We start from the raw sequence: 27,163 nt of genomic DNA, 5'->3' as shown, positions 1-27,163 counted from the left end.
CCAGTGAGGAACTGTCCTGAGGAGATGCACAGTACAAAGAAAGGAAGAACATCATGACATCTTCAATGGAGTGGTATTGAGTTAATTTTTCCATTTGGGTCTCGGAGATGTGTACTAAACATTTGGTCAGACCATTAGAGGCAGGCACACTGGACTCGCATTTGGGAGGATGATGATTCAAACATGCATCCAACCATCCTGAGTTAGGATTTCTGTGATTCCCTAAATTGCTTCAGGCAACTACTGGGATGGTTCTTTTGAAACAGCACAGCCAATTTCCTTCCCCATCCTTCCCTAACCCAATGAGACTGATGACCTCACTGTTTGGTCCCCTCCACCAAATCAACCAACCAACCATTCAAGGCAGGGTGAAATGGAGCCATGTGGATTAATGAAATGCCATTTGAGGTGCAAAAGTCCTGGAATTCCGCTAACATAAATTGGGGGCCATCAGTCACCAAGGCCTTTGAGAGCAAATAAGTGTGCCAGCACCTTGATCATCAATGCTGAATTTGTGAACTGCATGTGAAACACAGAGGGGAATCTACTGCTCGCATCTACATCCAGGGGCCACCATAGAGCTGAGGAATGGATTGGCAAAATCCAAATGGGTCATGGAAAATACCAATGTGTGTGTGTGTGTGTGTGTGTGTGTGTGTGTGTGTGTGTCGGAGGGGGGGGGGCACTTGCTTGCTTTGACATGTGTGACACTCCTTCGCCATCCTGACAATATCTGCATTGATACAACTCCAGTAGGCATATTGCCAGGCAAGACATTTCGTCAAAATCACTCCCCAGTGACTGTCATGGAGCAACTGAAGAACCTTATGCTGTAAGGCCCTGCAAATGAGCACCTGAGGGAACCCATGGCACCCTGTGTCAAAATAACGCCATATAAGGATGAAAATTTGGGTCGCGTGGTCCAGAACACTTGGAGGCCCGGGTGTGTGAGATGTTTCTTGTTGTTCACCGTGTGTTGTCCCATGAGGCATGCATCAATTGGGAGATGGCCATGATGTTGGCAGTGTCAACATCTACATGCAAACATACTAGCAGCTCTTAATCAGATTCAAAATCAAAACTGACAGGCAATTGCTGTTGGAAGTCAGCATTGCCATAAGAAGTGTTAGGCCAATATGGGTGATATTGGATATCATAGGCATATCCTGAGAGAAACAGAGCCCGCCTTTCCAGCCAGCACACTGTGCAGGTCAACATTGTCACTGAAGACTTGAAAAAATGCAGTAGAGGTTTGAGCCTGAAATGGTAGCCGTAGATGTAAACATGGAAGTGTTTGATGCCCAAGGTGATGACAACTGCCCCCTTTTCTATTTGCCTGTAGTTCCTCTGTGCTGCCGTGAGGGTCTTGGATACAAATGCAATTGATCACTTCACACCATTCTCAATATGGGACAAAACTGTGCTGATCACACAGTCGGAAGTGTTGGCCACTGACACCAGTGGTTTTGTTGGATCATATGCTTTTAGGCAAGTGGGCCAAAGGAAGGCCCACTTCATGTCATGGAATTTGTTATCACATTGAGAAGACCACTTACAGGGCATGTTATTAAATGGTTCAAATGGCTCTGAGCACTATGGGACCTAACTTCTGAGGTCAGCAGTCCCCTAGAACTTAGAACTACTTAAACCTAACTAACCTAAGGACATCACACACATCCATGCCCGAGACAGGATACGAACCTGCGACCGGAGCGGTCGCGCGATTCCAGACTGTAGCCCCTAGAACTGCTCGGCCACCGCGGCCGGCTACATGTTATTCCAGGGAAAGTGGTGCAGTGGCTCTGCAATGCCTGTAGCATGGAGAATGAACCATCAATGGCAGTTCAGCTGACATTAGACAGACTTGAGCTGGGATGTGTCTGTTGGAGTCGCTAATTGTTGGATAACAGACACATGTTGTGGCATAGGCTGTATGTGGGACATGCTGAAGATGCCCCATAAATACTTGACCTGGTGGATGAAAAAAGAACATTTGTCAAGATTACAGCAAAGGTTCACTGCCATGAACATGGAGAAGAGAATGTCGAGGTTCCAAGCAAGATTGGCGTATTCTTTCCAGTGACCAGAATGTCATTGAGGTAGTTCACTGTCCCCAGGATGTCCTTTAAAGAATTGCTCCAAGTACCTCTGGAAGATTGTTGGGGCACTAGTGATGCCAAACAGAAGGTGCATATATTGGAACAATCCAAAAGGAGTGTTTATGACCACAATCTGCCTGTAGTAGTTGTCCAATGGGAACTGGAGATAAGCATCCAGAGATCAGTTTTAGTCAACACCATACCCCTGGTGATACGCAAAAAATTGTCCTCAAGCTTGGGAATGGGATATGCAGTTTTTCATAAAATGAGTTTTTCATTTTCACCTAGATGTGTATGTTTGAGCATTTGAATTTTTACATGACTACTGGATCTCACTGACATTAATGAACTGCAGCTTTCTTCTTTTCTTTATTTACCATATTTTGTTTTGGTAAAAGGGTGGATGTTGGTACTGTTGGATGGCGTGGTTTCTTTCATCTCATGGTGTCAAATTGTACTGGATCTCCAGAATACATATCACACATTTATAATTTTCTTTACTTTCCTGTGTGAGATGAACATGCTGGCTGTTCATTTTGAATGGTAGCTTGGATTTTAATACTTTTTGTGCACTATCTTTTAGATTTTTAATGGTCCAGTCTGTGTTTAGAACTTTGAGAAGACCATGCTGTTCTAAAATATCATAATAGTCTTTAGGAGACAAGATGCTTTCTTTTTTTCTGTAAGACTTCTCGATTCTACCAAACATTTGGTCTGGATGCATGTAGCTATGGCCACGAACAGGAATGAAGTGATCAATATTATTGAATTTTGTGCTTTTTTCTGAGAATGATGTAAGCATCACCATCATACAGTTATTTTTGTTTTGGATGCTGCAAATATCTGAGAATATATGAATAACATTGGTGCCATCATTTGGTTGCTTATATCTAAACCAGAAAGAAAGTCCAACAAAGCTGAAGTGAGTGGATTGCATCCTCTTGAAGATTCTGTCTCCAACTAGATGTAAAAAATTGTGATTTCCTTTTCTTGCTCCATAGTAAGCAGCATGATGCACAGATTGTGTAACAACACAATGTATGTATTATACATAGAAAACCTCACTGACTGATAGTTTTAGAATATGCTGGTTTTGCTGCATGTCAAAGCAAAACTGAATGACAGTTGGATTATCTTGCTTCATTCTGTTATAAACTGCTTTTCAAGAGTTTTATATAATCTGTGTCTAGTTCATAGTTGATTCTTCTTCTGCAGATACATTTCTGCTTTTATTTACATTAAACCAATCTTACAAGGGGGTCAAACAGAAACTTATCTTGATCCATTTTATCTAATAATGTCACATCAAGATGAAAGCGAGAAATACCTTCATAGCAAAGTTCAGCAGCTTTCCACTTATTCATTACTTTAGCTTTTGAAGGTGAAACCTCAAGTCCGTGATTTAATGATAGATTCCTTTTTACAATTTTTGCTTTGCACTTCAGGTTGATGTAAGTTCTTCTCGAATTGGGATTGTCTCCCACTGGAACATTCTTTGACGCGTATGCCATTTTCAGAATCCACTCTGCTTCCACTTGCAATAATTCTTCGTAGATATACATGTGAGCATCAGGTGAATAACTGTCTACACATAAGCTGCAGGTGTTCCAATGACAATGAAGTCTGCATGCAACACTATTCCTGCCAAGTTACTTCACTTACAGCAGCCAGTATACTACAGTATTGTTAACTGCTTGCTGGGGAAAGAAAGCTGAGGTACTAGAGGGTAATTATATTGCATTTGTTGACTTTTGCTGTAACCATAAGAATCCATATATAATGTTTTGCTAAAGCTTTGTGATTTGGAATGTTCATATGGACAGCAGTAGTTGACTTTTGCTAAAACTTGGTTCAGTGATTGATGTAAAAGTTCGACATTATGCAATTAATATGCCCAACTCAATTTTGAAATTTTTTGCATACGGTGAGTTTTGAAAAAATGCTTCTCAGTTGTGCACAGTTACTTTTTAATGCACTGATTTGCTCAATATATCTGACATTCAGATTTATGTTTATTTGTTTTACTAGCATGAGTAACACATTAAATGATAGTTGTTTGATACATTAAATTGTATTGTGGACTTGTTGTTGGTCCTGTTTTTGACAGTTTTGCTTATATGCTTTTTGACAACTCAGATCCTCTACTATTTCTTAAACTATTGTTGTTCCTTTTTACAAGGACACCAGAGTGATATCAAACCTATAGCATTATGTAGGGTACCTAGTGTCTCTCTATCCTGTTGTCAATAGCATGTTCTGTTGTTGATCATTTGTGATCCATTCACATCTATGAATCATACTGCCACACAAGGCAGAAGGAATCCTTGCTTGGTCCATGTGCTTTGACATTTCTGGTAGAAATATATTGACTGGTTAAAAGTATCTCTTTGTATGGGAGTTAATATGTTATTGCACATCATAGAAAAACTGATTCTGGGACAATGTTGTCAACAAAGTTTTGTAGCACATCAACAGTTTATGCATAAATATCTTAATTTGTGCACATTGTGTAGTTCTAAATTATTTGCCCACAATTCACTCAATCTTGTAAAGTCATAGTACTGTTTTTGTGGAACTCAAAAGCCTTTGAGGTATTTCATCACCAGCAAAATTCAGGAGTCAGTAACTGAATGTGAAAGCTTCTTTATACAGTTGATTTTTGTGCTTCATAAACATTATATCTGACAGTCCATTATGATTTAATTGGAGATATGTTTTATGAACCAAGTTTCTTTATATACATTTTTTCATGAACTAAGTGCTATGTTTTGAACATAATTTGTCTTCCAGGTGAATGAATCTGAGAGAGAGAGAACTATAAGTGAACTTGAACATCGGCGTACATCCCAGAACTACCATCGTGCAGAGATGCATGTCCAGCAGCTCCAGAAAGAACTGAAAAGAGCTATAGCAAAGTCAAGGTATTTTGAGCATGATCTATCAGCTCTATACTGCATGAGCATTGAATGTGATACTTTTTCTTAAAAAGTCCCTTTCTCTGTAGATGTAAATGACAGAGTTAGTATAAATAGTTCTAGAAAGTGAATTTGCACTATTGCCTAACAGTATGACATGCATTTTTATCTTAGGAAATAATTTTTTTTTTTATAATAGTCATTAAACAAGCATGTGCCAAAGGAAGTATGCTAGTTATCTGCACATAAGTTGCTGTAAATAAATTTTTAACAGTGTGCCAAAGTCTGTAAATGTGCCAGTGTATTGAGACATCAGTGAAAGTGTCTTCAGACTTAATAGTTTTTTTGATTTTTAGACATTCAGAGAAATCAGGTCTAATACAATGAATGAGTGAAGACTTCCTGTTACAACAAGGACTATTTAAAACATTATTTGACTGTTGCCACTGAGTGCACACAATATTTTATCAGTCAGTGTCCTTGCATTCATTGTCAAATCCATAATACCAATGAAACCACACTTTCACCATTAGTTGTCACAATATTAATTTTAGTGATCAATTTGTTAATACCATAATTCAGTTTTTTCACTGAAATGGATTTTGAAATTGTCTGTTCCTCTTTTGCTGGGCACAATTTTGTGCTTGTTTTGGCAGAAAAAACATAGAGCAAGTGATTTCAATTATCAAGTATGATTATGCTGACTGCTAGATGTCAACAAGCAAGTACTATGGAAATCACGTAAATGATTATTGTTGAAATGTTGGGCCTGGAAAACTTGAAGGTCGCAGAGTTGACCTGTGACCAGCACGGAAATATGTAGGTGTTCATTTTTTTCGCATGCTGTTTGACACTGGAATAATAGAGAATTACTGTGAAGGTGGTTTGATGAACCCTCTGTCAGGCACTTAAGTGTACTTGCAGAGTAGCCATGTAGATGTAGATGTAGATGTTGATGTTGATGTAGACTGAATCCTAGGTGGACCATAGAATATTTTGGTGTGCCTTTAACCTAACCCACACCTCTCAACAATTTGTAAATTCAACAGGAAAGACATGTGGTTTGGATTCCACATTAAACATTGTTAAACTTTTGTATTTATTTTATGATTTGATGTAACAAGAATTTGTAAAAATTTCAGGATTACTTCAGGCTTCTTGCTGTGAGCATTTTCAGTTTTTGTAACTGCAGTATAATTAAAGACAAACACTCTCACAACAGAATGTAGGACATCTATACTGATATTTGAACTACTGACATCTCTTGTACATACTGTGTTTGTCACATATCCATTTTGCCGAAGACCACAAAGCTAATACTACATAGGCCCTCCTTTTTCCTGAAAGAAAAAGTCACATGTGGCAACTTTATAATGAGGCATGAGTTTTGATATTATGGTATGACCAACCATACTGTGTACAGTGAAGTCTTCAATGTTGATATTGGAGCAGCTAGTGCATTTTACATATTTTTCAGTGGTTAGAGTTGCTAGCTAGAGATTCACAGTTCCCAAGTTTAATTATCAACTCACATCAGTATATGTTATATAATATTTATTGAATCCTCCAGAATGATTCAAATTCAGCCATTGAAATGGATAAACAAGGCCACTTGCCATTTGGACATGATAGTGAAAGACATTGAATGACTGACAGGCTCATAAACAAGATTGAAATGCTAACTAAGCTCTATTACAGTGCCCATTATTGGAGCTGGAAAACAAACACACACACACACACACACACACACACACAGAGAGAGAGAGAGAGAGAGAGAGAGAGAGAAAAAGGGGTGACGGGGGGGGGGGGGGGGGGGGGGGCTACATTCTTCTGGTACTGCTGTGGGTGAAGGTCTGCGAAGAGTTGTATCATGGTAGCCTGTGTGTGAGGAACAAGGTGGAGGGAAGGGAAAGGAACAAGCAAAAGGAAGGGACAGTGATTGTTAAATTATGACTTTTCTGCATAGGATTTAATGAGGGCTGAGAATCTGATTAATATATAATAGTATAGTGTAACAGTTGCAAATAAAACTATAATGTTATTAAGCTTGATAGATTGTTTTCTATAAGTGATTATGAGGTCATTAGAGATGGAGTACAGCCTTGAAATGGGGAAGAAATCTGGTGTGTTTGTGTGTGGGGGGGTTTGTATGTTAGCTGCAGAGAATGATGTTGTGGTCACCTATTATAGGTGAAGAAACTTGACAGAAGCAACCATAAGTAACACTGGCCTTGGTTCTACCATTGCACCAGACCCTATCTAAGCTACTATAGGGATTGCCAGCAATGGAAAGCATGTGTCTCACATTTCCCTGAAACATATGGTAGCAGTTCAGCTTCCAGTTGGCTTATTCCACATGATTGCTATTGACATCTTGTGTAGGTTCCTAAAGTTGACAGTTAGGAATGGTCAGATTGTAGTGTGCACTAAGTTATTTACCCACTATCCCTTACCAAGTGTCAAGGCTGAGTAAATTGCTGCATACTTTGTGGGAGACGTAATTCTGAAACAGAGAGCCTCATGTATGATGAAGATCTCAGATTATGGTAAAGTGTTATAGTGTAAACCAGTGTCTGAAGTAAATAAATACATAAATAAATTTCACATTGCAGCACCACGAACAGTGAGGCAACTGCACACCCTCAAAATACTGTCCTCATGGATCATGATAAAATGTATTGGTGGGTGGTTTCTTCATGTATGTTTACAATGAATAGAGAGACTAGGATCTGATACTGCTTGTTATAATACATCTCACCGTGTTTCTGTTTCAACCAGATAGTAGCTGGAATGACTGCATCAAACAGTTTATCAGCCAAAACTCGAGTGATTTTCTGCTATGAAGAAAGAGAAAGAGAGATAGATTTTGTTTTTGAGTGTACAGATACTCAGGAGAACTGATGAAAAAAGTTTATAAAAATCTCATGCACATGAATAACAATTCCAATCACTAGAATGAGATTTTCACTCTGCAGCAGAGTGTGCGCTGATATGAAACTTCCTGGCGGATTAAAACTGTTTGCCGGACCGAGACTCGAACTCGGAACCTTTGCCTTTCGCGGGCAAGTGCTCTACCATCTGAGCTAGCCAAGCACGACTCACGCCGCATCCTGACAGCTTTACTTCTGCCAGTATCTCGTCTCCTACCTTTCAAACTTCACAGAAGCTCTCCCCCAAGCTGTGGCTAAGCCATGTCTCTGCAATATCCTTTCTTCAAGGAGTGCTGGTTCTGCTAGGTTTGCAGGAGAGCTTCTGTGAAGTTTGGAAGGTAGGAGATGAGATACCTGCAGAAGTAAAGCTGTCAGGATGGGGCGTAAGTTGTGCTTGGGTAGCTCAGATGGTAAAGCACTTGCCCGCGAAAGGTAAAGGTTCCGAGTTCGAGTCTCGGTCCGGCACACAGTTTTAATTCCAATCACTGTCCATAGCAGAAGAGATAAGAGGGCGAGTAATTAAGGCATTAAAAAACAGGGATAAGAGGATCTGTACTGGGAGGAAAAACTGAATAATTTAAAAATTGAATTTAAAAGAAGTGATCACATTGATGAACAGATCAATAAGGAACTACACCCCAGCAAATCTGAAACTTCTGACGAAAAACAATCACCTTAAAGTGAAAATTTTTTCCTATCCATAAAAAATATCACTTATTTTATGATCAGTCTATTATGAAGACATGGTATTGACACAGTATTCAAACCTAAAATGAAAGTGCAGGGTTACTTGAAACCCACTAACAGTCTGCCATTCTCTATTAGTTGCAGCAGGGCTATACTGAATCTTTTCCCCATGTAGACAGGTTTACCTTGAAACTAACAAGGGTAGGCTACACCATTCAACTTTGTGCACTTTTAGTAGTCCACTAGGACAACATAATGTGCAAGTAGTAAGGCACACTACTTAGGCAATTGTGAGAAAATCGTAAGAAAAGTTTTACTGATCCAATATGTACTGGTGCATTGCGACTATGAGCTCTAAATGGTGATGGTCAAGTGGTAGCATTCAAGCTCCATAATTGGCATGACTCTTTATACTATAATTTGTGATGGTGGTTAATAAAAAAATTCCCATATACACTATTTTTCCTCCATACATTGGGAAGTTCTCGCCTTCACCCAAGTCAACTGCTGAATAGGACCTGTCTCTGCATCCACAGGTCAAAGCATCCAGGTGCAAAGCAGCTATTGGTACATCAGGCATACATGTTCAAGAATACTTAATGCATTTTGTCATTAACTTGATTAAGAATAGAATATTTCTTGCAATAATTAAAATTTCTAAACAGTGAAATAACATGGAAATTCATAAAAGTTCTTGCAAATGCACATGTTTGTTTAATTATATAACCTTTCAGATGTCATACATATGAAATAATGTGATAATGTGACAAGCATTGAAAAAGATATAATTAAAAGAAGAAGGAGGAGGATGAGGAGGAGGAGAATGAGTGGGACTTGATTCAGAGACCCACTGATTATGGAGCTTGAACACTAATCTCTTAACCAATGCCACCTCACACTGAAAGCAGCAATGCACCAGTACATATTTGACATGTAAATTTTTCTTGTTATTTTCTCAAAATTGTGTATGTAGTATGCCTTACTATTAAAGGGTGCAAAGTTTGAAGTAAATCCATGATCCAAACGTCGATGTGAAAAAAAAAGAGCTTCAGCTTCCAATTCAAGGCTTACAAAAGAAAGTACTGTTTAGGGAACACAAATTAATCAACAGTAGCTGGACATGCATTGTGACCAGCTTACCACTAGGTTCAATTGTCTGAAATTAAATTACTAACCGCATCTAACCATTATCCTACTAGGATGTATTTATTTTTCCATATTGTGGGATGTTATTTGCACAGGCTATAGAAATTGAAAAATATAAGCTTCAGCTTCAACAGAAAAGGAGAAGGACATAGCTAGACAAATTGTGGCCGTAATGTTAAGTAAAGCAAATAACACTAGCTCATCTGCCAAATGAGCTCCAGCAGACATTTCACTTTGACTTGGCAATCTCTGACACTGTTCAGATGACAACATGTAACAACAGTAATTGTTCAGCTATGCATAAACAGTTCAACTGTTTTGGCTATCTAGTTCCAAAAGTTCTTCTAAACTTTCAGATTTTGAAGCAATAAACATTGGAGAATACAAACAACAGTCTCTACGACTGTGGCAGTATCTCCAACAGAAAGTGACAAAATTAAACTACAGGACTGTAACGTGTGAGAGGTCCATGTCTCATTCACAAAATTGTACCCCTTCTCACTTCATTTGACTTCATTTCAGCTGAATATATACTTTTTTATTAATGTAACTCTTTTAGGCTCTCGTATACTACTATTGAAAAGGGGGCAGTGAAGTGTTAAGTATGAAGAGTAGCAGTTTTGCTACTTCTGTTGGTGAATTTTATTCAACAGAATGTGAAAAGAAGGATGGGAGAAAATGCAAATAAAGAAAAACAGAGAAGGAAAGTGTGATTGAAATGGTAGTGGGGTTTATGTTCCCTGGTATGTTCAGTCTTAGTTGATCTGAAGAAACATCTAAAATTAGAAAAACAAAACACTTTTTCATTTATAGAAGCAACAAGTAAATGTAAACATAACAGTAGACTGAGTACTGTGCATTAAAGAATCAGGACTTCTGAATTAATGGAAGCATGCAGTTGCACATAATAGGTTATATAAAATTTGTAATTATGTTCTCTTTACATTTAAGAACACCAGTATATAATAAAAATGTTTTAAGTACTTCTGGTAATAATAGGAGTTTATCTGTATGTAGGTCCTGAATCAGAATTATTGAGAAAAAATCAGAAATTACGTCTCTGTCTACTAGTTTTCCATTTATTTTCAGTGTATGTGAATGTTATCTGGGCATTTGTGTGCATGTTCTTCTAATCAAAAGTTTAAGTATTTTTAGTAGTGGCATAAACTTTAAATTTGGTGTTCATGCAAATCATAAGCTGGAGTAAATAGCGAAATAAAAGAATGTTTTCTTTATTGGTTACCAATAATTTGCTGTGTCAGTATTATAACCAGTGCAATACAGATGAAAAAAGTACTGTTTTGGGTAAGAATGAGCATACATTTATGGTTGTAAGATCACCAATCTGAACGTAACATACTGTGTAAATACTTTTCTCTGTTCTTTTGGCTTTAAAATATCTTAAGACCTTAGTAAGCATAGCTTTTAAAGAACATGAAATTCATTGTAAAAATAATTTTGTTTCTTAATCAGATTTTTTCAATATCACCTCTTTCCAAGTACATTTTTTAATGAAGACAAAAAAGTGTTTTTTGACAATATTTATTAATTTAAACTAGGCAGTATTTCTGGACCTTAGACCTGTTAATGTATGGAAATGTCATATGTTAAACTTTCTGTAAAATTTAATACCATAGACTTTTCCAGTATGAAATTTATTTATAGCATTCTTGTATTTTACATTAGAGTGCATTTTCCACATTGTATAATATAATGTTAAAGAAACTGTCCATCAGTATTGCATGCTGTTGAATCCACAACTTATCTCATTTGTCCATTTGTGCAATCATCCATGGAAACACTCAGTTGTGCAATGTGATAATGATGGAAAGCAAAACCGAAACATAGATTATTGGAATTCATTTACGATTGGGAAGGTATACCAGATTACATTAAACAAAAAGTTCAGCATCTTGTAAGGTGGAAAATAGCTAGAGCTAACAACCAAAGATTTTGTGGGCACAAAAAAAGTAAATGAAAAAAAATCTCAAATTTAACAGGGCATCTATTAATGAGATGCTCAGAGTTTCAAGCAAATGATAATACAAATGTGACAGAATGTACTGGACCAAAGGCATCCATTTGGAATTGTTTTCAGGTGGATGTGAAATGACACAATGAAAATATTATAATTAAAACAATTGAAAATATAAGAATATGAGAGTAAAAAAGTAGAAATGTATGTTGGATAAACATCATATTTCATCATATGAAATAGCAGATAATTTAAAAATGTTTGTGCAGCTCAAGAGATGAATCAAAAATACAGATAATCAATAATTAAAATAACAGCATTCTGGAAATAATGTCTGTTGAGGCATATAAAACCATTTCAGGCACAAAAACAAAGAAAATGAGTGTGGAGGTGATGGTGTTGCAATAAAAAATGTTTAAAGTTGCAGAGAAAGTGATATAAATGTTACGTAATTACTTACAGAATCTCTTAAAAAGGGACTGCTTTCCAAAACTGGAACAATGCTATAAATGTTCCACTCCACAAGAAAGGATGTCAGTACATTAAAAGGTACAGAAGTATCAGCCTCCTCTCAGTAATAATAATAATAATAATAATAATAGTAATACTTTATTCACCATCGAATGATTATTTGCATATGTATAAAAACAGGTTACAATTCTTGATACATAGCACAATAATACATTCTTCTGAATATGTCATTGATTAACAAAATGATTAAATTAGAAATAAAATGGTTTGCTTAACACTATTTACATATTTTTTCAAAGCACTTCTTATTGTATAAGATATACAACAAGTGAACAGAAGAAATACCAGGTTCTATTCAATTGAAGGATCTAACTGACTTTAGAAGTGGATATAACAATATGGACCTTTTGAAAATCATGAATGAATTTGTGGAATGGCGCAGTGAATGAAAATAACTTCACTGCTGAGGAAACATTTTTCTTGAAAGAGGTTTTGACTCAATTTCAATAGCCCTTGTAAGAAAAGGTATTGGTTCAACCTATTTTGGTATATAAAGTAATGCTGCAGCTTCAAATAGATGTTGGGCAAATTAACAAAGAAGTCACAGAGATAGGTGTTGGATTTTTGTAGTTTGGGCAGCTAGACTGCAGAAGAAATAAACAAAAGATTAAAAACTGTCTGGTGCAACTGTGGTAAAATAAATATGTTTTGAAAACCAAACTTCTGATGTGTCTGAAGTAAAGAGTTAACCATCTGTGTGTGTTAATGAATTCTTTCTGATGGCAGTGAGGCATACATTTTCAGCATGAAAAACGCTAAAAAACTGAGGGTTACCAAACTGACACTGGAGTAGTTTATGCTGGGATTACTAGGAGGGACAGGAGAAGAAACAAATGTGTTAGGAAAGTAACTGGAGTGGAAGATATACTTATACCTGTAATAAGAATGAAATGAAGGTTTATAGGATCTGGATATGGATAGTAAATGGGCCCAGGAAGCTCATTGCAAGACTTCAACCCCTTCAAAGAGTTCAAGATGATGATCTAATTGAAGTTTGGTAAATGAAATTAGATTGCATGTAGGAGAATGTGGATGTGAGGGGCTGAAGACCTTAATATATGCTGATATCTGGAGGATGCCTGTATCCAGCAGAGGGTGTCAGAGGGATGATGGTAATGACTAAGAAATTAGTGTACTGGTAAATCATGTGGGGGACATGACTCAGTCAGTAAATCTACAGCACAGTTGTTAGAAGACCAACCATATTTTCAGGCCCAAGACAATATCTTCACTACATTTTAACCCTAAATCCTAAGAACATATATTTTTGTATTCCAACTTATTTACTCGGCACATTTGAAACAAATATTTTATATTTGAACGTTGAGAGAACAATTAATAGGTTTGAAACTTCCTGGCAGATTAAAACTGTGTGCCGGACCAAGACTCGAACTCAGGACCTTTGCCTTCACGGGCAGGTGCTCTACCATCTGAGCTACCCAAGCACGACTCACGCCCTGTCCTCACAGCTTTACTTCTGCCAGTATCTTGACTCTTACCTTCCCCCAGGCTGTGGCTAAGTCATGTTTCCGCAATATTCTTTGTTTTAGGAGTGCTAGTTCTGCAGGGTTTGCCGGAGAGCTTCTGTAAAGTTTGGAAGGTAGGAGACGAGATACTGGCAGAAGTAAAGCTGTGAGGGCGGGCTGTGAGTCGTGCTTTGGTAGCTCAGTTGGTAGAGCACTTTCCCGCGAAAGGCGAAGGTCCTGAGTTCGAGTCTTGGTCCGGCTCACAGTTTTAATCTGCCAGGAAGTTTCATATCAGTGCACACTCCACTGCAGAGTGAAAATCTCATTCTGGAATTAATACGCTTATTCTAACTAACTGAAGGTGCGAAAGAAAGTTGTGTAGCATGCAACCATAGTGCATAAGTTCAACAGTACTGAACATGTGCTGGATGCGTTATGCAGTGAAATTTAATCAGTAGATCAATGAATGAGTTTAATGTGATGTGTTTTGGGCTTACCATCATCAGATTTTCTGAAAATAGAGAATACATTGTTGTGAAATAAAAAATTAACAGTGGTGACATGCAGTATGAACAAGAACAAACATTTATTACAACAAAATTAACGCAAACCAAATAAATCATATTGTTCAGATGAACTGAAACTGCATGTCGAAAACATAACTGTCAGAGGCAGACTGGCAGTGCAAGCAGGAGGACATCACCATGTAGCAAAAGCTGCTGATGGGAGGGACTAGCTTGCCTCAGCATCAAATAGGAAAGCAAAGTGCAATATGTTATTTAAACTGATGGAACCTTAAATAAAATTTAAAATATATACATACTGAACTGAATACAATTAACATTCATATTTCATGAATGACATGATAGAAAATTAGAATTTTTTTATAAATATACAAAAAAACCAATGTAAGAGTCACACAGTATAATGACTATTTGTGTTTGAACAATGAGATTTTATGATAGCTATACTAGCATGTAAGAAATTATGTAAATTGGATTGGAAGAGCGCATAACAAGTGATTGTGGGATTAGTAGGAGAACATAAGCATACAATACTTATTATCCTACAAAAACCATAGCTGTAGTCTTATAACCCTGCATACATTTCTTACACAAACCAATTTTTTTATGTATGAAAAAGTAAACCACATAATATATTTTCAGTCAATCTAAAGAACTGACATACAGGATTGTCAATTACATTGTGTTTAGTGTCATAGTACTTCTACAACAAAGAACCTGTGAGACATAACTAAAATGTAGCTGTTCACATTGTAATCGGTACATCTTGATAGTCATGAACAAAGCCAGTTCTTCATAGTAAAATCATGATTAATGAGAAATGCTATAATATATTAAAAAAATTGTGTATCCTTAAGTAATGTAAAAATAATAAAAACGCAATTGACAATTGTGATTATGCATCCTCCCAGTGATGGTCGTGGAACAAGTAACACTAAAATATGAAAAACAGCATTAAATCACATTTAGTCTCTCAAAACATGTGCTACATACAGCTAGGACACTTTATTACAGAGCACCTTAAAAACAGAACTACATTACCAAATATGCAACAAAGCATAAAATCCACTAAGGGTAAGTAAGAATATTTTTATGTAATAAAATAAAAGTAGTAAGGGTGAAGATAGGAAGATAAGGGCTGTAATGTATATAATTTACATATACAATGCATCATTGAAAATATTAAAGAACTACTGGTGACTGAAATCCAGTTATTGATTCAGTACTGTAAATTAATTATGTGATTGGTGCACGTGGATTTCTGACTCTTCTAGAAAAAGCAGTTCTGCCCTTTGGGTTCAACATGTAGATTATTCGAACCTCTGTCAGAGGCATAGAATCTACCTCCTGCAATAAATGGGAGCCAAGTGCCATGTTATTTTTATATGTGTGGTCCCTAAATTGGTAGCAAAATCCCTACCTGTCTGTCCTCCATAAATATAATCACAGGACCCACATGTAATCCTGTATGCCTCCATTCACATAATTACATAAATATAACCCTAATTTTAGAATCTGATTTGAACCCTTTCTTTTTTAAAGGGATGTGTGATATTTTCACAGTATGTGCCAAGAAGGATATGGAAGCATATATAGTATTGCCTTTTGCTACAACAAGCCTAGGTGTCTCCTTGCTGAACACCTCCTTCTCAACATCTCGTATAAATTTTTCAGTGTATTGATTAACCATCCCCACCTGCACAATTGTATCAGTTTCCTTACTCGTATTCTCACTACTCAGGTCTATCTAAGGTAACCTGTTAAACATCACATGGAAATAAGGACGTGTGTGTGTGCAGGCAGTTAACAAAATGTCTGTAAGAAGCTGTGATCATTTTGTTTTGGCTTTTAAGTCCATTATTTGTGAAAAAGGTGTTCTTAAAATCATTCATAAAAATGGTTGCAAGAATACCCACCTAGTTACATCCCTTAGCAAGCCCATGTACCAAAGGATGCAGTGCTTGCCTCATTTCATATAGCTAACTTATACACAAATATTCCTGTAGATGAAACTTTGGAAATGATATGAAAATATTTTTTGCAGTATAAAAACCTAAGCATTGGTGAAGCTTATGAGCTGATTGAGCTCATGTTTCTTAACCTGTCCTTCACATATTTCACATTTAACAACAAGGTTTAATACCAAAGGGATGGGTTTATATAGAATGTAGCTTGTCAAGTATTCTTGCCAACATTTTTATCAGTGCTCTTGAGAACATCTTTCTCACAAATAATGCACTAATCAAAAGTAATATTGTCATCGGCCCGCCCGGTTAGCTGAGCATTCTAACGCACAGCTTTCCAGAGTGGGAAGGAGTGCCTGGTTCCCAGCATGAATCCGCCTGGCAGACTTGTGTTGAGGTCCGGTGAACCAGCCAGTCTGTGGATGGTTTTTAGGCGGTTTTACATCTGCCTCGGCAAATGCAGGCTGGTTCCCCTTATTCTGCCTCAGCTACACTATGTCGGCGATTGCTGCGCAAACAAGTTCTCCACATACGCGTACACCACCATTACTCTACCACAGAAACATAAGAGTTACACTTGTCTGGTGTGAGACGTTCCCTGGGGGAGGGGGGGGTGTCCACTAGGGGCCGAGCCACACAATAACCCTGGGTTCGGTGTAGGGCGGCAGAGGGGTGAAGTGGACTGCGGTGGTCATCATGGGATTGTGGACCACTGCGGCTGCGGTGGGGACAGAGCCTCTCCATCATTTCTAGGTCCCTGGTTAACATACAATACAATACAATATTGTCATCTACTGTAGATACATTGATGACATTTTCATTTTGTATCATGGGAATTATCTGAATATATATTGTTTTACGCAGTCTCTGAACCAAGTACATAAAAAAATCCAGTTTACAGTGAAATTAGAGAATGATTACTATCTCAGTTTTCTTGACTTAAAAGCCAAAAGGAAAGGGTCAGAACTTCTTATAGACATTTTTCACAAGCCTATAAGTATTGACATCTTCATCAGTGATGATTCATGTCACCCATTTGCACACAGATGTACTTACTTCCGTGTGATGTTTAACAGGTTAGCTAAGTTAGATCTGAATAGTGAGAATATGCATAAGGAAATAGATATAATTGTGCAGGTGGGGCTTCCTAATGGATATTCTGAAAAATTTATATGAGATGTTGAGAAGGTGGTGTTCAGAAAGAAAACAAATCTAGGCTTGTCATAGCAAAATACAACACTAAATTATGCTTCCATCTCCTTCTCAGGCACATATTGTGAAATATCACAGATGACTTTAAAAAAGCAAGGGTTCAAATACAGATTCTGCACCCATAAAAAATTAGAGTTACATTTATGTAATTATGTGAATGGAGGTATATAGGATTACATGGAGGTACTGTGATTGTATTTTCGTGGGACAGACAGGTAGGGATTTTGCTACTAATGTAGAGACCACACATACAAAAATAACGCAGCCCTTGGCTGGCATTTACTGCAGGAGAGACATTCTATGCCTCTTACTGTTTACATGGGACAGTCAAGTACTGATTTTACTACAAATGTAGGGACAACACATATAAAAATAACACAGCCCTTTGCTGCAATATAATGCAAGAGAGATATTCTATGCCTCCTACTAATGGAGGTTTGAATATTCTCCATACTGAACCCAAAGGGAAGAACTGCATATTCTGGAAGAGTCAGAGCTCCATGTGCACCAAGCATGTAATTCATCTACAGTAATGAATGAACAACTGGTTTCCAGTTGCCAATGGTTCTTTCGTATTTTCATTGGTGTATTGGATACATAAATTATGTACATTACAGCCCCTATCTTCACCCCTACTATTTTTATTTTATTACATAAAAATATTCTTACTTACTCTCAGTGGATTTTATGCTTTGTTGCGTATTTGGTAATGTAATTCTGTTTTTAAGGTGCTCTGTAATAAAGTGTCCTAGCTGTATGTAGCATATGTTTTGAGATACTAAATGTGATTAATGTTGTGTTTCGTATTTTGGTGTTACTTGTTCCACCACCATCACTGGGAGGATGCATAATCACAATTGTCAATTTGGTTTTTATTATTTTCACATTAATTAAAGATACACAATTTTTTAAATGTATTACAGCATTTCTCATTAACCATGTTTTTACTATGAAGAACTGGCTTTGTTCATGACTATCAAGATGTACCGATTAATATGTGAACAGCTGCATTTTAGTTATGTCTCACAGGTTCTTTGTTGTAAAAGTACTATGACAGTAAACACAATGTAATTGACAATCCTGTATGTCAGTTCTTTAGATTAACTGAAAATAGATTATGTGGCTTACTTTTTTATACATAAAAATTGGTTTGTGTAAGAAATATATGCAAGGTTATAAGCCTACAGCTATGGTTTTTGTAGGATAATAAGTATTGTATGCTTATGTTCTCCTACTATTCTCACAATCACTTGCTATGCGCTCTTCCAGTCGAATTTGCATAATTTCTTACCTGCCAGTATAGCTATCATAAAATCTCATTGTTCAAACACAAATAGTATCATTGTACTGTGTGGCTCTTATATTGGTTTTTTGTATATTTATCAAAAAAATTCTAATTTTCTATCATGTCATTCATGACATATGAATGTTAATTTTATTCAGTTCAGTATGTATATATTATAAATTTTATTTAAAGTTCCATCAGTTTAAATAAAATATTGCACTTTGCTTTCCTATTTGATGCTGAGGGTGCCACCTTGGGCAAGCCAGTGCCTCCCATCAGTAGTTTTGCTTCATGGTGATGTCATCTTATTGGCACTACCAGTCTGCCTCTGAAAGTTATGTACTTGATATGTAGTTTCAGTTCAGCTGAACAATGTGATGTATTTGGTATGTGTAGATATGGTATAATTAAATTTTTCTTGAGACACTTGAGTCTCATCTTAATCTACGGTAATGATGGAAGTCAAAGAAATTAATTAAAATTTGTCCCATGACTGGCTCTTGAACCTGGGTCTCCTTGCTTACTAGGTAGGAATGCTTGCCAGTTGCTATGGTACTGTGGTTGTGTAATAACATTCTTGCCTAGTAAGTAAGGAGATCTGAGTTCAAGACATGACCATGGTACAAATTTTAATTCATTTCTTCAGCTTTCATCCTTATCGTATTTTGTATGTGTTCTTTTTGTTGTAACAAATGTTTGTTCTTCACACATGTCACTGCTGTTAATTTTTTATTTCATGACAATGTATCCTCTGTTTTCAGAAAATCTGCTGATGGGTAAACCCAAAACACATTATATTAATGTCATTTGTTGACCAGCTGATGACACTTCATTGCATGACCATTCCAACATTTATGCAATACTATTTAGCTTATTTTAGTTGCATTGTTCGTAGCTGAGGGAAAGGAGAAGTTCTTTATTTGATTTGTTTCTTTAATAGGCATATCAGTGTCTCATGAATTGTGCCAGTATTAAGTGAATCACTCTTATGCAAGGATTGCAATTGATTTGTTCTTAGGATAGTGCCATTTTGTGTCACTGTATGAATGTTTTCTGTGTTTGTATCTATGTAAAACATAAAAATAGTAAACTCAGGTAATGTGGCTCTTACATGTGACCAGTATTTTGCATAAGGACTTATAACTAGACAATATTTTGAATGAGAATGGTGTATTTTCAGAAAGCTACTTTTATTTACATGAGCTGTAGAGCAAAAAATGAAGTTTGAGGGTTCAGTTGCAAAGTGCCTGTCTGCGAATCCAAAGTTCTTGTGTTTGATCTCTGATCAGCTCTCGGATTTTTATCTGTCATTTATCAGTTTTTATCTGACATTTATTTTTCAGCTCTGTCAGTGTTTTGTAATGTGAAAAATGGGAGAGTTTCGCTGTAGTTAAGAGCCAATGTTAAACTCTAAAGCCCCATGTAACTTGCTACATTAGTCGGTTTGAATGTTGGAGGAAGGCAGAGGCATACAGCCTCCAATAGAAGAGTGGCTCGTACTCCAGTTTTCAATCCAACCTTAGAGTTGACTGCAGCTGCAGCTTATAGATAGAAGAGGCAAAAGTGTTTGTGATTTACTTAATCCACAAGTTTTAGTTAATTGGGTTTGTTGTACAACACTACAGTTTGTCTAAAACAATTGTTGACAGAGGAGTCCAGTTGATGAGCTATTATCTCATCCAACAGAATACTCTAAAATGGTAGATTTTGTGTGTGTGTGTGTGTTTGTGTGTGTGTGTGTGTGTTATAACATCAAGTTGAACACAGATATTTCAGAACAACACAACACATAAATCACAGAGTAAGTTGACAAGCAAGACATGTGCATGCATTAACATTCGCATGAGCACTGAGTCCCAGTCTAGCGGCCACTGCTCGGCTGGCCGCTTAGGTGGCGCAGCTGCTGCATGGCTGGCAGACAGCGCCGCACGTAGAGGACGCGCTCAATTGCGTAGCGGCGCTTTGAATGATCGGCTAGTCACAACACTTTTCCCACCTTTGAAATTGTTGCACTGGTCCTGATGGAGGTGACCTGGAGATGGCTAACGTCCATAGGCATTGTTTGACTCACCGTAAAGTCTCTAGGAGGAGGCTTCCCATACGGACGGAAGTGTCCCCGATGATAACGGGTCAAGATGACAGGAGACGTAGGGGTCGAATCTGCTGGGGCCCCGTGCACCAATCTGCCCGTGGCGGCAAGTCCAGTTGATATAACAAGGAGACATGGGCGATGTGTCGGCATCCATTGGAGGAGGAGGAGGCGAGTAGATTGGCTCTGAAAGAGGATGGTCATCCGGTTCCTGCATGGGCATGTCTCCTGGTGGCATCCGTTATTGTGCTGGCATCACGATGACGGTGAGAGGGCTGTGTTGTGAGTATTGAGAGATGCCAAGATCCCGAGCGTCAGGTAGAGCCAAAGGTGGTGTAGCGGCATTCGGAAATGGCGTTGCCAGACACGGGGCCGAAGCTGGTCCAAATGACGCACTGCAACACCCGTGTCCATCTGGATTTCATACAGACAGCGGCTACGGTGTCGTAAGACGCAGCCCGGGCTCCATTTTGGCCGCTTGCCGTATCCCCGTACCCAGGCGAGGTCGTTGGTGGGGAACCAGCCAAGTGTAGGCACCCGTGGCCGTGAGGTGGAAGGCCACAGGAGATGAAGTAGCGTGCGGGGCTGTCGGCCATGTAAGAGCTCAGCCGGGCTGTGGTCGCCCATGGGGGTGAAATGGTAAGACGCCAGAAACTGGAGAAGCGCATCATCAGCAGCAGAAGAAGTCAGAAGTCTCCGCATCGGAGCCTTAAATGTGTGGAACAGTCGTTCAGCCTCACCGTTTGACTGTGGATGGAACGGCGGGGCCGTGACATGCATTACGCCGTGACAAGCACAAAAATCCGCAAATTCGGAAGAGGCAAATTGTGGACCATTATCAGTAACAAGAGTAGAGGGGAGGCCTTCCAAAGAAAAAATGCGGGTGAGAGCACTGGTGGTTGCCACGGTGGTAGGCGACGTGCAACGGACAATTAAAGGAAAGTTAGAGTAGGCGTCAATTACAAGGAGCCAATAAGTACATAAAAAGGGTCCCGCAAAGTCAGCATGAATGTGCTCCCAGGGCTTCTCAGGCGAAGGCCACGGTGACAAAGATGACTTCGGGGCAGCGGCCTGTGACGCACAAGGGCCACAGGCAGCAACCATGTGTGCTATTTCGGAGTTGATACCAGGCCAGTACACATGACGGCGCACCAGAGATTTTGTGCGAGACACACCCCAGTGCCCTTGGTGAAGGAGGCGCAAGACCGAAGCACGCAAAGATGCAGGTACCACAACACGCAGTGAAGCATTGTCAGTGGAAAGGAGGATAACACCATCCCTAGCCATGAGGCGGTAGCGCAAAGCGTAGTAGTTCCGCAACGGATCAGAAGTCTTAGCGGACGGGCGATCTGGCCAACCCTTCTGAATACAGCGTTAAACCCGGGAGAGGGTAGGGTCAGAACCCGTAGCAGCCGCCAGCCTGTCCCCCCCAGTGATGGGGAACCCGTCCACAACCTGCTGCTCGGCAACATCCAGGTGGAAACACAAAAGTTCGTCCCTATCGAAGGCCAGATCAGGACCCATGGGAAGGCGAGACAGAGCATCAGCATTTGCATGTTGAGCCGTTGGGCAGAAATGAATCTCATAATTGAAACGAGACAAGTAAAGAGCCCAATACTGGAGGCGGTGTGCAGCCTTGTCGGGAGGTGACGTTGACGGATGAAACAAGGAAACAAGTGGTTTGTGATCCGTAACAAGATGAAATTTTGAGCCATAGAGAAAAACACCAAACTTATGAAGAGCATAAATAATGGCCAAAGCTTCTTTCTCAATTTGAGAATACTTTTGTTGGGCATCCATGAGTGTTTTGGAGGCATAAGCAATGGGTTGTTCTGAACCGTCAGAAAAACGGTGTGCAAGGACTGCACCGACCGTGTAGTGAGAGGCGTCTGTGGCAAGAACAAGATGTTGGCCAGGTCGATAAGTAGCCAGGCACGGGGCCTGTTTCAGCATAGTCTTCAATTTCTGGAAAGCCGCATCGCATGATGCGGACCAGTGAAAAGGCACGTTTTTATGCAACAGGCGATGCAACGGCTGAGCCACCGAAGCCGCAGACGGTAAAAACTTGTGATAGTATGCTATTTTCCCCAAGAAGGCCTGCAGTTCCTTAACAGATGTAGGGCGAGGAAGGGCATCGATCGCAGCGACAGTTTGCTGAAGCGGACAAATACCATCCCAAGAGAGTTGAAACCCCAAGTACGTGATAGATGCCTGAAAAAAATTGTGATTTCTGAAGATTACACTTAAGATCGGCAGTCTGTAAGACATGAAAAAGTGTGCGGAGATTTTGAAGATGTTCTTCAGTGGTGGAGCCAGTGACAACAATGTCGTCCATGTAATTGATACACCCAGGGACAGGGAGCAATAATTGTTCTAAGAAATGCTGAAAGAGAGAGGGGTGCTAGCAACCCCAAAAGGCAAGCGTTGGTATTGATAGAGGCCAAAAGGTGTGTTAAGGACCAGAAACTGCCAGGAAGCAGCATCCAGAGGAAGTTGATGATAAGCTTCTGACAGGTCAATTTTAGAAAAATACTGGCCTCCAGCAAGTTTAGTGAACAGTTCTTCAGGTTGGGGCATAGGGTAAGTGTCGCTGAGGCATTGAGCATTTACAGTGGCTTTGAAATTGCCACAGAGACGAATATCACCATTTGGCTTAGCAACGACGACAGGAGAAGACCACTCACTGGAAGTGACAGGAAGCAAGACCCCTGAAGTAGTGAGACGATCCAGCTCCCATTTTACCCGATCACGAAGGGCCACAGGAATGGGCCAAGCCCGAAGAAACTTAGGCCGAGCAGTGGATTTGAGCGTGATATGAGCCTCAAAGTCGTTTGCACGGCCTAACCCAGGAGAAAAAAGGGACGAAAATGTCGTCGACAAGGAATCCAATTGAGCATAAGGAATAGCATCAGAGATGATATTCACAGAGTAATCTATGGAGAACCCAAAAACACGAAAGGCATTGAAACCAAAAAGATTCTCCGCATTACTCTGGTCGACCACAAATATGGGAACAATGCGAACGACGGATTTGTAAGATAACTCAGCATTAAATTGTCCCAAGAGAGAAATCTTCTGTTTATTGTACGTCCGTAATTGCCGAGTGACAGGTGACAGGAGTGGAGAACCCAACTGATGATACGTCTGAGAATTAATTATAGTGGGAGCAGAACCAGTATCCACCTGCATGCAAACATCTCGACCAAGGATTTGGACAGTTAGGAATAACATCCCTGAAAGGGAAGAAGTGCAATTGACAGACAACACAGAATCAGAATCAGTGTCATGTTCATGAACATCATGTATGCGGTCGGATTTGCAAACGGAAGACACATGACCTTTCTTTTTGCAATTGTGACACACAGCCCAACGTTGAGGACAATCCTCACGTGAATGTTTCGTAAAACACCGCGGACATGAAGGAAGTTGCCGGGGGGTTTTGCTGCAGTTTCTTAGCGGGTTGTTTACGGTTAGGTCGAGGCTGCATGTGGGAGCGCACTGCGGCCACGTCGGCCAGCGGGGACGCACCGCCCGCGTCGTCAACAGCGCAAAGAGGTTGTATTTCCCTGACATCACCCCACGCCTCGATTTGTACCCCAGCACCGTGAGAAATTTCAAAAGACTGCTCAATGGAGAGAACTTCATCGAGAGTCAGATTTGCCAACTGAAGGGCACGTTGCCGAACTTCTTGGTCGGGCGCCAACCAGATAATAGCATCCCGTACCATGGAATCGGCATAGGATTCTTTGTGAATGTCAGTAACAAATTGACACTTTCGACTGAGGCTGTGAAGTTCAGCAGCCAAGCGCGATAAGATTGATGCAGCTGTTTTTGACAACGATAAAAGGCAACACGAGAGGCTACCACATGTGTTTGCTTTTGAAAATAGACAGACAGAAGTGAGCACATTTCAGCAAAGGGCAAAGATGCAGGATCCTTCAAAGGAGCCAATTGTGACAACAACCGATACATTTGAGGTGAAATCCAGGAAAGGAACAGATACTTACATGGTTGTTTGTCTGTGACATGAAATGCTAAGAAGTGCTGTTGAAGACATTTTTCATAATCAGACCAGTCTTCCGCCGTCTCGTCGTAAGGAGGAAAAGGAGGTATAGCCAACGACGAGAAACGCCCCGCATTTGACGCCGCGACGAAATCGTGAATCACTGCTGTTAGAAGTGTTTGCTGTTCAAGGAGACTTTGCAATAGTTGCTCGACAGTAGCCATGGAAACCTGTGGGTCAACGGTGAAAAGGAAAATCCACTACCTCGTCGCCAATTGTTATAACGTCAAGTTGAACACATATATTTCAGAATGACACAACACATATAAATCACAGAGTAAGTTGACAAGCAAGACATGTGCACATGTTAACATTTGAATGAGCACTGAGTCCCAGTCTAGCGGCCGCTGCTTGGCTGGCCGCTTAGGTGGCGCAGCTGCTGCATGGCTGGCAGACAGCGCCGCACGTAGAGGACGCGCGTAATTGCGCGGCGGCGCTTTGAATGATCGGCGAGTCACAACAGTGTGTGTGTGTGTGTGTGTGTGTGTGTGTGTGTGTGTGAGAGAGAGAGGGAGAGAGAGAGAGAGAGAGAGAGAGAGAGAGAGTATTTGTAAGTTATCCACAGCACTAGTAAGTTTAAAAATCATTGCAGTAGCACTTTTTTGCTGATTGAGTAGCAAAGCGGTTGATGCCAGCAGGAGGAGTTGAATGAAATGATATAAAGATACACATCCTGCAGATATATTTGCAAGTGTAAACAAGCTTGCCTAATTTCTTTACAAGCAGAAGCTGCCGTATGGATCATGAGAAAAGATAATACTGTAGGCAATGTTACACAGGCCTTCGCATTACTGAGTATTTAAAAAAAACTTTATCCCAAAGTGCCTTTCCTAATTAGGATAATGATGTAAAAAATGTGAGCAAATCACAGTAAAACAAAGTAATTATAACTGTTTTACTCCAGATCCAGATTTTAACTGGACTGCTTAACAGGTGTGACTCTGATTTGTTAAAATAAAAAAAAATATAAAAAAATAATCCTTGCTTGTGTGTCCTTAACTCTCTTTCACAATACTTTTATTTTGATGTACATAATTCTTATTATTATTTTCATCTTATATTTATTTTTCTGTGATTGTCCACCACTCCCACTATCTTCCCTCCACTCTCTCTCTTTGTCTCCTTCAAAGCCTAGTCTCTTTCCCGTATCTTTTGCATCCCCTCAACTTGTTGTTTCTCCCTACCTCTTAGCTTATTAACCCTGTGCTAATTCCCCTTCATTGTAACCAGTTTACACTGATATCTCACTTGCCATTACCTTGCCCTTTTACTCTACTTCTTCACTTCTTCTCCATTGTCTTTGTCTACTTCATCTTTCTCTTGTGTCCCATCCATCTTCATATTGTTTTATTTTCCCCTGCCTCTCTCATCATGCCACACTCTCTCTGAACCAAAGCAGTTTCCATTTAATCTCGTTTCCTCTCTGCTCCTCCCATAATTTGGGTGAAGGTCATGGTTAAAGCAGGCTCAAACATGGTAATTGGATGTCTCTATAGGCCCCCTGGCTCAGTAGCTGTTGTGGCAGAACACCTGAAGGAAAATTTGGAAAATATTTTGAGTAGATTTCCCGACCATGTTACAGTTTTGGGTGGAGATTTTAATTTACCACATATAGACTGGGAGACTCAAACTTTTATAACAGGTGGCAGGGACAAAGAATCCAGTGAAATTTTTTTAAGTGCATTATCTGAAAACTACCTTGAGCAGTTAAACAGAGAACCGACTCATGGCGATAACTTATTAGACCTTCTGGTGACAAACAGACTTGAACTATTTGAAAAAGTTAACGTAGAACAGGGAATCAGTGATCATAAAGTGGTTACAGCATTGGTGATTTGAGCTGTAAATAGAAATATTAAAAAATGTAGAAAGATTTTTCTGTTTAGCAAAAGTGACAAAAAGCAGATTTCAGAGTACTTGATGGCTCAACACAAAAGTTTTATCTCAAGTACAGATAGTGTTGAGGATCAGTGGACAAAGTTCAAAACCATCGTACAATATGCATTAGATGAGTATGTGCCAAGCAAGATCATAAGAGATGGAAAAGAGCCACCGTGGTACAACAACCGAGTTAGAAAACTGCTATGGAAGCAAAGGGAACTTCACAGCAAACATAAACATAGCCAAAGCCTTGCAGACAAACAAAAATTACCTGAAGCAAAATGTAGTATGAGGAGGGCTATGCGAGAGGCGTTCAATGAATTCAAAAGTAAAGTTCTATGTACTGACTTGGCAGAAAATCCTAAGAAATTTTGGTCTTATGTCAAAGCAGTAGGT

The 27,163-nt window shown here is 39.3% G+C and overlaps 1 protein-coding gene across 2 annotated transcripts in view; it reads left to right on the top strand.

The window, feature by feature from the left end:
- LOC124556314 overlaps positions 1 to 27,163 on the top strand; it is a 226,203-nt gene that overhangs the window by 119,940 nt on the left and 79,100 nt on the right. For both annotated transcript variants that reach the window (XM_047130287.1, XM_047130286.1), the window contains exon 5: positions 4,890 to 5,020. In XM_047130287.1, coding sequence (XP_046986243.1) covers positions 4,890 to 5,020 — 131 coding nt within the window. The remainder of the gene's footprint in view (positions 1 to 4,889; positions 5,021 to 27,163) is intronic.

Source organism: Schistocerca americana, chromosome X (genome assembly GCF_021461395.2).
Source record: "Schistocerca americana isolate TAMUIC-IGC-003095 chromosome X, iqSchAmer2.1, whole genome shotgun sequence".
Classification (NCBI taxonomy): domain Eukaryota; kingdom Metazoa; phylum Arthropoda; class Insecta; order Orthoptera; family Acrididae; genus Schistocerca; species Schistocerca americana.
This window is presented reverse-complemented; position numbering and strand designations above follow the sequence as displayed.